The sequence below is a fragment of the Nycticebus coucang genome, chromosome X, assembly GCF_027406575.1.
Source record: "Nycticebus coucang isolate mNycCou1 chromosome X, mNycCou1.pri, whole genome shotgun sequence".
Taxonomy (NCBI): Eukaryota; Metazoa; Chordata; class Mammalia; order Primates; family Lorisidae; genus Nycticebus; species Nycticebus coucang.
The window spans coordinates 81,499,061-81,511,574 of NC_069804.1; the positions used below are offsets into that span (position 1 = coordinate 81,499,061).

Genomic DNA, 12,514 nt, shown 5'->3' on the forward strand with positions numbered 1-12,514 from the left:
CATAGCATCCTGTGCCCGACTAGTGAGTCATGGAATTACTCACTCTGTACGTGCAGCTCCTTGGTCTTGGTCACCAAGGACATTAAGTCACAGGTTGTTTGCACAGAAGCTTGGACACGATCTAGCCCTCCCTTCTGTGAGGTAGGGACTAGTTTAGGATGGGGAACAGTGTGCGCCAAAAGGTGATCTAAATATCGAATAACTTCATCACCACAGCAAGCTGCAAGGTTAGTGGGGGTAAAGGGAAGAGAAAAAAATGAATATTTTGGTTACTTCACAGTTCTACCACAGCAAACAGAATGATTTGTCTCTGTGCCCACAACACAGCACCAGAAGTAGTTCTTTTTAGCACATGAGGGTGGGTTCAGAAGCTTGTGATCATTATATGGCCTCATAGCATTAAGATTTGGAGACTGTAGCCATTTACCAAGACCCACATGTTCTTCATCTTTGCTAAGAAAATATTAGGGTTCCTGAAAGCAGTATGTACATATTTAAGGACAGGTGGAGCTTGCTTTCATAATCTGTGTATGTGAGTGTGTGCATATAATGGTAACAGTGGCACTGGTCATTGTGGTGATAGAGGAGAAGTGGAACAGAGACCTCAAAGTATGGGAGACTTTTGTGAGGAATGGTTGGGCAATGACAAAAATCTTCCACCAAAGTCTGAGCCTACCTGTAAAGAAACAGATTATACAAACAGAAGATATAATTATTAATGAAAAGAATTTTTTTATTTGGCATTGTTATACAAAGGACTAGTGGCCAGACACTGGTATTTTTAGTCATCTTATTTGTTTATTCACCAAATATTTATTTATTTTTCCTTTCTCTTTTTGTAGTGTTTTGGATTCATTGAGGGTACAAAGATTTAGGTTACACTTATTGTATTTCTTACATAAAGTTCCTCTTATAATTGAGTCCCACCTAAGAGGTATGCCATACACCATGGCCCTCCATCCCTTTCTCCTCTCCCCACTCCCTCATTCCCCTACCACTCACTTTGTATTAGATCATCTACTGCCTTCATATTGGAATTGAGTACATTGAATTCTTGCTTCTCCATTCTTGCAATGCTTTATGAAGAAGAATGTGTTCCACTTCCATCCAGGTTAATACAAATGATGTAAAGTCTCCATTTTTTCTAATGACTGGATAGTATTCCATGGTATACATATACCACAGCTTGTTAATTCATTCCTGGGTTGGTGGGCATTTAGGTTGTTTCCACATTTTGGTGATTGTAAACTGAGCTGCAATAAACAGTCTAGTGCAAATGTCCTCATGATAAAATGATGTTTTCTCTTTGGTGTAGATGCCTAGTAATGGGATTGCAGGCTAACATGAAGGTCTAATTTGAGTTCTTTGGGGATTCTCCATAGTTCCTTCTAAAAAGGTGGCATTAGCCTACAGTCCACTGTAAAAGTGTTCTCTTCTCTCCACATCCAAGCCAGTATTCACAGCTTTAAGACTTTGTGATGTGGACTATTCTCACAGTATTTAGGTGATATCTCAGGATGGTTTTAATTTGCATTTCTCTGCCGATCGGAGATGATGAGCATTTTTTTAAATGACTGTTTGTGTCCCACAAGTTTTGGTAGCTTATGTCTTCATTGTTGTTATGCTCAAGAAAGTTAATGATTTCCCTTTTCATCTCTTCCATGATTGACCTGTCATTCAGCATAAGGTTATTTGATTTACATGTCTTTTGGATGACAATTTTTGTTGGAGTTGTGTTCCACCTTTATTGCCTTGTGGTCTGAGAAGATACAAGGCATAATTTCAATTTCTTTATTTTTTTTGAGGTTTGATTTGTGTCCTAGGATATTATCTATTTTTAAGAATTTTCCGTGGGCCAATGAGAAGAAGGTATACTTTTTAGCTTTGGGATGCAGTATTCTATATATGTCTATTAAGCACAGTTGTTCTGGGTCATGTTTAAGTGCCTTGTATTTTTGTTTTGTTTCTATTTAGAGGATCTGTTTAGCTCTGTAAAAGGAGTGTGAAAGACCCCTGCTATTCTGGTGTCATAGGATTTCATATTGCTCAGATTAATTAAGGTCTGTTTCAAAAATCTGGGAGCATTTAAGTGGGGTGCATAAACATTTAGAATTGAAATGTTTTCTAGTTGTATTGTTCCCTTGACCAATATGAAGTGGCCATATTTGTCTTTTTTGGAATTAGTTGATTTATATCCACGTGTATTTTAAAGTAAGATTACAATCCCTCCTTTCTTCTGATTTCCATTTGCCGAAAAATTGTTTTCTATGCCTTAACTCTGAGTTTTGCTTTGTCCTCGAGGCTATGTATGTTTCCTGTATGCAGCAAATTGATGGCTTGTGCTTTTTTATCCAATCAGCCAAGCTATGTCTCTTCAGTGAGGAATTCAAGCCATTAACATTTATTGAGAGAATTGATAAATGTCATGGAGTTCTATTCATCTTATTTTGTGAAAGTCCATTGCTTAGTCCTATCTTTTGCATCATTGTGCAAGGTGCATTTTGTCCTTTATTTTATGGGTATTTAGTTTGTTGGTGGTCCATTGTGATGTGAAGTGTTCAAACATATGAGTTATAGTTGTAGGTATCCTAGAAGGGGAAGAAGAATGTCCCAGAGGAATGGAGGCCCTACTAGAGGACATTATAAATGAAAATTTCCCAAGCATCACCAAAGATTCTGACACACTACTTTCAAAGGGATATCATACCCCAGGTGGTCTCAACTCAAACAGACCTTCTCCAAGACACATTGTCATGAACCTTTCCAAAGTCAAGACAAAAGAGAAGATTCTGCAAGCAGCCAGGAGTAAGCACCAATTGAAGTACAGGGGCAAATGCATTAGGGTGACTGTGGACTGCTCAAATGGACTTCCCCTTCTAGGATACCTGACCACTGTGATGGTCAGTTTTGGAAATAGATCTAAGTATTTCCTGTAGAGCTGGTCTTCTTCTGGAAAACTTCCTCAAAGTTTGCATATCAGTAAATTATTTGATTTATCCATCAATTTTAAAGCTTAGCTTAGCAGGATATTGAATTCTGGGCTGAAAATTGTTTTGTTTAAGTAGGTTAAAGGTAGATGACCACTCTCTTCTGGGTTAAAAAGTTTCATTTGAGGGCGGCCCCTGTTGCTCAGTGAGTAGGGCCCATAATTCTGTCAGTGACTGTTCTGCTTTCTCTCTTTTTCTGCCTCTTAAACTGCCTGTGTTAGCTCAAGAGCTTTATCCTGTAGCTTTGAGGTTCTTTCCTCTGCATGGTCTAATCTGTTATTGATAGTTTCTACTGCATCTCTAAGTTCCCTAATTGACTGCTTCAAATCTTTCAGCTGCACTATATCCTTTCTTTATTCTTCATATCATTCATCTCTTATTTAAACATGTTTTTGGATTTCCTTTTGGTTATTTTCAACTTACTCAGGAATTTCCTTTTTTGTTTTTACCATCCATATTTAAATTCCCTTTCTGTCATGTCTAATATTTCTTTGTAGGTGGACTCCTCTGTGGTAAGTACATCATAATCCCTTGTGGGGGGTTTCCTCTGCTCTGGTTCTTCATGTTGCCAAGATGCTGTTTACTCTTTTTTTATTTTTTTTCTTGTAGAGACAGAGTTTCACTTTATTGCCCTTGGTAGAATGCCATGGCGACACACAGCTCACAGTAACCTCCAACTCCTGAACCTGGGCGATTCTCTTGCCTCAGCCTCCCAAGTAGCTGGGACTATAGGCGTCCACCACAACGCCTGGCCATTTTTTTTTTGTTGAAGTTCGGCTGGGGCTGTGTTTGAACCCGCCACCCTTGGTATATGGGGCTGGTGCCCTACCCTCTGATCCACAGGTGCCACCCTCTGCTGTTTATTCTTCATGAGCATTTTCTTTTTGTCTGTTTCTTTGCTCTACTCTTTCCTTTCACTTCCTCCTGCTTTTTAAGTTACCATGTCTCTGACATAAGGTGCTGAAGTGTCTTTTTGGTAATGAACTAAAGGGAAGAGTAAAGTGGAGAGCAAGAAGAGATAAAGTTAACTGAAGTGAAAAGAATTAAGGAGAGGGGAGCAGGAGTAAAAGGGAATATTGAAAAAAAGGGAGGAACAGAAAGAGAGAGAGAGAGGAATATTAGTGGTGTACAGTTGGGTACTCGGATGCACATCACCAAATCTAAACCTCTGGGGGCCTGGTTGGGGGGGGTCCCTCAAGGTCTAGAGATCTTTGCCAGCCTGAGCAGACACTAGACCCTAACTCCAGGAAATGACAAGAAAAACAAAAATAACACAAATCAAAATAAAACAGAAAAAAAAAAAACCTTAAGAGATAAATTTTGGGGAAAAATAACACAGGCAGAAAAACTACCAAATATGAAGTCTATATTATTAAAGAAGAAACAATGACAAATTACAATTACAAGAGAATAAAGAAGTAAAAAAATGGAAAGGAAAAATCTAGGGAGAAAAATCGTTGAAAAATGTTTTAAAAATGAAAACAAAACTATCTATCTATCTATCTATCTACTTTTTTGCATATTGCCTGGGCAACAAGTCAGCTTTTGGGGTAGGAGATGCGTTGCTAATCACAACGCTGGTCTTGCCAAGGAGACCATCTTCCTGACTTCTTTACCCTCATTCCCTGCAGGGTTGGGAGCCTGAATATCTCCTCAGCCCACTTAATAGACACGCCTTGACTTTTCCAAACCATGTCCTTTGGCTATGCAGTGGCTTACCCAGGCAAGTGTGTGTCAGTCAAATGTCCTCAGGAGTGGCTGCCCTGATTATCAGGTGCACCAGAAGTGGCCTCACACTAGGACCCTGAGGGCTGAGATTGCAATTAAAATTAAAATTGTATATTGCTTTGGGTAGTATGGACATTTTAACAATGTTGATTCTTCCCAGCCATGAGCATGGTATGTTTTTCCATTTGTTAACATCTTCACCTATTTCTTTTCTTAGAGTTTCATAGTTCTCTTTATAGAGATCATTCACATCCTTTGTTAGATAAATTCCCAAATAATTCATCTTCTTTGGCACTACTGTGAATGGAATCGGGTCCTTGACTTTTTTTTTCAGCTTCACTATTGTTGGTATAAATAAAGGGTACTGATTTATGAGTGTTGATAGTGTAACCTGAGATGCTGCTGTATTCCCTGATCACTTATAAGAGTTTTGTAGTAGAATCTCTGGTGTTGTCCAGATATACAATCATATCACCTGTGAAGAGTAAAAGTTTGATCTCTTCTGACCCTATATGGATACCATAGATTGTCTTTTCTTCCATAACTGTGATGGCTAAAACTTCCATTACAATATTAAAGAGCAGGGAAGACAATGGGCAACCTTGCCTGGTTACTGATTCGAGTGGAAATGATTTCAAATTAACTCCATTCAATATAATATTGACTGTGGGTTTGCTGTAAATGTCCTCTATCAGTTTAAGAAATGTCCCTTTTATACCAATTTTCTTAAGTGTTCTGATCATGAAGAGATGCTGGATATTATCAAAAGCTTTTTCTACATCAATTGAGAGAATCATATGGTCTTTGGTTTTTAATATGTTTATGTGCTGAATTATATTTATAGATTTATGTGTATTGAACCAGCCTTGAGACCCTGGGATAAAAACCACTTGGTAATGGTGTATAATTTGTTTGATGTGTTGCTGGATTCTGTTTGTTAGGATCTTGGTGAATATTTTTGCATGTATATTCACTAATGATATTGGTCTATAATTTTCTTTTCTTCTTGAGTCTTTTCCTGGTTTGGGGACCAAGGTGATGTTTGCTTCACAGAAAGTGTTGGCTAGTATTCCTTCTTTTTCTATATTTTGGAAAAGGTTGAGTAATATAGGTACTACTTCCCCTTTAAAGGTTTGGTGAATTCTGATATGAAGCCATATCTTCCTGGGCTTTTCATTTTAGAGAGATTTTGTATAGCTGATGCTATTTCAGAACTTGATATAGGCCTATTCAACATTTCCACTTGATTCTGGCTAAGTCTTGGAAGGTGGTGTTCTTCCAAGTATTGGTCAATTTCCTTCAGATTTTCATATTTCTGAGAATAAAGTTTCTTATAATATTCATTAAAGATTTTTTGATTTTCTGAGGCATCTGTTGTTATTTCATCTGTCATTTCTGATTGATGAAATTAAAGATTTTATTCTTTTCTTCCTGGTTAGGTTAGCCACAGGTTTATCTATTTTATTGACCTTTTCAAAAAAACAACTTTCTGATTTATTGATCTGTTATATAATCCCTTTGTTTTCAATTTTATTTAGTTCTGCTCTAATTTTGGTTATTTCTTTTCTTCTACTGGGTTTGGAATCGGAATGTTCTTCCTTTTTCAGTTGTTTGAGATGTCCCATTAAGTTGTTAACATCTTCTCTTTCCATTCTCTTCAGGAAGGCTTGCAGTGCTATAATTACGGCTGCCTTTGGGGTATCCCAGAGGTTATGATAATTTGTGTCTTCATAATTGTTTTGTTCCAAAAATTTCATAATTTTCATCTTAGTCTCGACTTTGACCCAGGTATCATTCAGCATAAGGTTATGTAGCTTCCATGTTTTTCTATGAGTGTGCGGACTCCTGTTGTTACTGAGTTCAACTTTTATTCCATGGTGGTCCAAAAAGATGAAAGGAATAATTTCCAGAAATAAAATTTGCTGAGTAAGACTTGTGACCTAAGATGTGATCGACTTTGGAGTATGTTATGTGGGCTGATGAGAAGAATGTGTATTCAGTTTTGTTAGGATGAAATGTTCTGTAGAGGTCTGTTAAATCCAAATGTTGAATGGTTAAGTTTAAATCTAAAAGATCTTTGCTCAGTTTCTTATTGGAAAATCTATCCAACAGTGCAGAAGGAGTGTTAAAATCTCCGACTATTATGGAGCTGGAGGAAATTAAGTTGCTCATGTCTGTTAGAATTTCTCTTATAAACTGAGGTGCATTCTGGTTGGGTGCATAAATATTAGTAATTGAAATCTCATCATATTGAGTATTACCCTTAACAAATATGAAGTGACCATCCTTCCCCTTCCTTACTGTTGTTGGTTTAAAGCCTATTGTATCTACGAATAGAATTGCAACATCTGCATTTTTCAGATTTCCATTTGCCTGGAATATAGATGACCATCCCTACACCCTGAGTCTATATTTATCTTTTAAGGTAAGATGAGATTCTTGAATGCAGCAGAAATCTGCCCTGAGTTTTTATATACAGTCACCAAAACTGTGCCTCTTTAGAGGACAATTTAAGTCTTTCACATTAATGGAGAATATTGATAAGCCTGGTAGAAATTTGGGTATGGAGATAACTGTAAGACCAGTGGACATTTTTAATCCTTTTAATCCACTATGGATGTTGGAATTTGATCAAAATTTTTGAGTTAGTTTACTTCGGAGGTGGAGGATTGCACTGGTCATTATGGAGGATAGGTCTGAAAATGTCCTGGAGAGCTGGTTTAGTTATGGCAAATTTCTTCAATATATGAATGTTATTAAAGTATTTAATTTCTCTGTCATAAATGAAACTCAGTTTAGTTGGATACAAGATCCCTGGTTGAAAGTTATTTTGTTATAGAAGATTAAAAGTCGATGACCACTCTCTTCCAGCTTGAAAAGTTTCATCAGAGAGATCTGCAGTCATTCTAATATTCTTCCCCTCGTAGGTTATGGTTTTCTTATGTCTGGCTGCTTTCAGAATTTTCTCCTTCATATTAACTTTAGTGAGGTTAATTGTGATGTGCCTGGGGAATGTCTTATTTGGGTTGAGTCATGCTGGGGTTCTGAAACTGTCTGCTATCTGAATTTCAAAATCTCTTGGCATGTCTGGAATGTTCTCTTTCATAATCTCATGAAGAATAGCTTCTGTAGCTTGCAAATCCTCTTCGTCACCTTCAGGGATTCCTATGAGGCGAATATTAGTTTTCTTTGAATTATCCCAGAGTTCTCTGAGAGAATAATCCATTTTTGCTCCCCATTACTCTTCCTCTTTGATAGTTTGGGAGAGTTCAAAAGTTTGTCTTCAATGTCAGAAATCCTTCCTTCTGATTGCTCCATTGTGTTACGGAGGTATTCTACTGTATTTTTCATATCTTTGAGGGCCTCAAATTCTTGTCAAAATGTGTCAAAATCTTTGGTGATTTTTGTCTTTGACTTCATTGAATTCTTGAGACAATGTTTGATATGCTCCTTGAATTTCTAATCTCAACTTATCCTCTATTCTATTAATCTTGTTTGCAATCTAAATTCTGAATTTGACTTCTTACATCTCAGCCATCTGTTTAGGAATGAGATCTTCAGTTGTGTCCTCCAAATCTTTCCATGGGGGGGGTGTTGATCTACTCTGATTGTTCATGTTACCAGTGCTTTTCCACTGATTCTGCCCCATGATTATTTTACACCATTGGACTAAATGAGCAGATAAAGAGAAGTTGGGTTTGGGTATCCTGGAGTAGTGATTAACCAGACTTTTGCCCCAAAGCTGGGACTGGTATCTGTACCTTTTCCCCTAGAGCTTTGCCAAGGACCTGTACAGTGCTATGGCCTGAAAAACTGGGGATCTGCATGGTGTGGTGGGGCTAATTGGCTCTGCCTTGTTTTCAGCTGGTCTCTGTCTTACCCTAGTGAATCAGTTACTCTGGGTTGAAGTTTCAGCTGTGGAGAAATATCAGAAATTAAGTCACCCCACTCCCCCACAGGCAACAATTGGAAAAGGAAAATCAAACCTTCCCACAACCACACAACCAAGGTACCACTTTGGATAGTCCTTGGATGATTGGCCCAGTTCAAGAGGTCCAAATCAATTATCTCATTCAGCACTGGTCTAAGGTGGGAGAGTTCAAAGATCTCTGGAAACTAGATAGCAGGGGTCTGCTGGCAGCTCAAGTATTGATTGTCTAATTTTCAAAATCTTTATGCAAAAATAGCCATTATGATTTTGGTTATTATTGATAAGGGTAAGTAGCCTTGTATTTAATATACTTTTTAAACAAAGAAATACAAACCATTTTATATCGTAGAAAAACATATACAGAGTGAATGAAGTGGTACTTTGTGATTAAATGCCAAGCCCAAATAAGAAAACAGGCCTTCTGACTGCTAATGTGTTGTATGAGATTATGTACCACTGAGGAAAACAAATTTAATTTTTTATTTTTTGTAACACATTACTCTTAAGATAAAGAAATTATTTGTCTTATGATACAGTCCAACAGTCAAATACCCAGACAATGAATCCAGGCAAGCCATGTTTTACACATCTAGAACAGCAATTCCCTCATTGTCCCATCTATTTTTGGATTCAAATAATGCAATGCATGCCAAGTATGGGTCAATATTTTAATACCTTAAGGCAGTGTTTCTCAGTCATTTTCAATTCATGTGCCTTCAATGCTTTCTCACTAAATACTAAATCATCTTTGTATTCTAAGCTGACAGCTAGATTTCAACTTTTTTGTGCTTTATTTGCCTATTTTGTAATATGAAAGTAATAGCTGCACAAAATAGGCTTTTTCAAACTACACAGACATCTCCAGAAATTCTGGTATGTCCTTCTAATATGATACAAAAAGAACTCTTATTTAATTTCATATTTGTATATTTTTAATATCAAAAAGCAATCCTATATATACATAATTTCCCTACTACATATTTGAATAAATATCTCTTACTGACCACTTCTTAACATTTCAAAATCACCAGCCACTTAAATGCCTGGGAAAGAAAACTTCCCTAACATTAGTAAACTATACTCCGGCTCCATAGTCCACAGTAATGACAGGGATATTAGACCAGAAACCAAAGGTAAGTAAAGGGATAAATAGTAAAGCTATACAAAAGTGGTAATATAGGTCTATTTAAGAGGAGTCAGGCTCGTACACCATGAGACTGATGGCAGCATGCATCAGCATGCATCATGAAGGATGAGTCTAAAAATTATTTGTATTTTTTTTTTCCAGCCAGGCCACTACTTCCTGAAGTTTCCTTACCATTTTGGGTTGACTCATAGTCAGTCATGCAGTTGCCAGGTTCAAGTTCATCATAGTTGTCATCATAATCTTCAATGTACAGCTTACCCTCAGGTCCAGGGTCCATGAAGCTCAAATATGTGCAGCAGGATGTTGTTAAAAACTCTGACAATTTACCTGTTTGAACCCTGACAATTACAAAGTGTACAGAAAACATAAAATTAGGGAGATCCTTTTTAAAATAACACAATATTAGTGATAGGAGGATACCTAGCATGTTTTGCTGGGGCATTACTAAAGTTCATACATTAATATAAATTTTGTAAAAGTAAAAATATACAGCACTGTAGCCATAGTGTACACCTTAAATGCTTAGTGGACTATGTTAATAAAGGCTATAATTATGGGTTAACATTCTACAAGTAGATCAGTTTCGTTCTCTTTAACTGCCATATACTATGTGGCTAACTATGATAAACATCTGGCAAACATTTGCATTGACTAGTAGAGAAGCCAGGAGAGAATGAAGATAAGCATTAAACAAATAACTCAAAAGACCATTGTGAAGATAAATATGGTACTTGAAAATTTTATAATTTATAGTAGATTGTAAACCATATCCTCCCATGCTTATGAAACCAATTACAACACTCAAAAGGAAAGTCACCAAAAGGGGGGGAGGAGACAAGATGGCTGACTGAAGCCAGCTTTCCAAAGTGTCACCGGACCAGGAGAGTTAAAAGACAGAAATTTAGCAAGTAACCTGGTGGATTTGAGCTGCACCAAGAGAAAAGGTTGAAGAACGCAAGTCAACCCCACTGAGGGAAGCTGCAACCACAAGGATACAAGCAAAAGGTACAAAATCCATCACCAAATGGATGGGAGTCCCCTCCCACATGAGAATGGCTTGGAGTGCCCCACAAACAAATGGGCAGAGTTCAAAGGTCCTCCCACTACCCTCCACGGGAGAGACCCTCTAAAAACTGGACCTACCTCCCCTACTAGGGCACCACGGCGTTCTGCAGCCAGGCATAAAACTGTATAAAACTATATGTTCTCTACCTGCAGCTCTGAGCTCCCAGCACTTCCCTCCACTCTTACTCTGAGGTCTGGAGGCCTGTACCCCAGGAGTCTGGATTCTTGGGTGATTTCTTGAGGGGTGTGGACAGTGCCTGAACTGCAGCCAGTTGGTGCTGACTCTGGGGCACAGGAGCGAGGAGAGGAAGTCAGCTGAGAGGGAACCACACCAGAACAGCAGTTCCCTGAGGCACAGAACAGCAGCCATCATTTAGTGGCAATACGGCCAGGCATAAAACTGTGTACAACTGTATATGTTCTCTAACTGCAACTCTGAGCTCCCAGCACTCCCCTGCACTCTCACTCTGAGGTCTGGAGGCCTGTCCCCCAGGAGTCCAGATTCTTGGGTGATTTTTTGAGGGGTGTGGATGGTGCCTAAACTGCAGCTGGTCAGTGCTGACTCTAGGGCATGGGAGTGAGGAGAGGACGATCGGCTGGGGGGAACCACACCAGAGCAGTTGTTCCCTGAGGCACAGAGCAGCAGCCATGTTTTGGCAACAATACGACCAGGCATAAAACTGTGTAAAATTGTGTGTATTCTCTACCTGCCACTCTGAGCTCACAGCACTTCCCTCCACTCTCACTATGAGGTCTGGAGGCCTGTCCCCCAGGAGTCCAGACACTTGGGTGATTTCTCGAGGGGTGTGGATAGTGCCTGAACTGTAGCTGGTCAGTGCTGACTCTGGGGCATGGAGTGAGGAGACGACGGTCGGCTGAGAGGGAACCACACTGGAGCAGCTGTTCCCTGAGGCACAGAGCAGCAGCCATCTTTTAGCAAAAATATGGCTCACCCTGGATATTCTGAAGCCACACCCCCGTCTCCCTGGGCAACGTGAGGAGACTGGCAACCACCAAGAACAGATCTGGGATGGAAACGCAGGCCCTGTGAGTAAAGGATTTGCCTGAGGTGGTACTGACCTGGATGGAACGCAGGGACTAGAATCACACTCGCAGACCCCGGAAGTTCCCAGGGCGGGGCTGACCCAGAGGACGGCTTTAGTGAGCCTAAAAAGCACCTGGCCCTCAAGGGATCATCAGCATACAGACAAAAAAGGGAAGCAGCATAGAACTGACAGGGGAATTTAGCAGGAACAGAAAAAAAAATCCCGCAAAGTTGTTCTGTTCTGTTCTGTTAGTAACATCAATCAGGGGTGGGGCTGGAACTGAATGAACACCCCCCGGCCTTCATCAAGTGCCTGAGGTTGTCAGGCCTCACCTGCTCCAGCTAGGTAGAGGCACAGCGTAGCGGCCTGGCTTAACAGAAATAGATTTCCTTGTGATTCAGGCAGGTGCAACCCCCTAGCGTATCTGTCCACTATAGGCAACTGGGTCAGCCAACTCCAGGGCTATCAGTGACTGGGTGTGACAGAGGTGCAAGGTGGGTAAGGAGGCATCAACCTTCCCAGACTGATCTATTTGCTGGGTGGCTCCTCCTGACTCCACGCCAGCACTGGAGCAAGCCATGTCAGAGTAGTCACCAGACCCCTGTGATCC

At 39.5% G+C, this 12,514-nt stretch overlaps 1 protein-coding gene across 2 annotated transcripts in view; it reads right to left on the minus strand.

Moving 5' to 3' along the window:
- Positions 1-12,514, minus strand: part of PHKA1 (phosphorylase kinase regulatory subunit alpha 1) — a 397,078-nt gene that overhangs the window by 179,429 nt on the left and 205,135 nt on the right. For both annotated transcript variants that reach the window (XM_053580169.1, XM_053580168.1), the window contains 2 exons: positions 9,965-10,131; positions 44-220 (listed from right to left, as the gene is read on the minus strand). In XM_053580169.1, the coding sequence (XP_053436144.1) occupies positions 44-220; positions 9,965-10,131 (344 nt within the window). The remainder of the gene's footprint in view (positions 1-43; positions 221-9,964; positions 10,132-12,514) is intronic.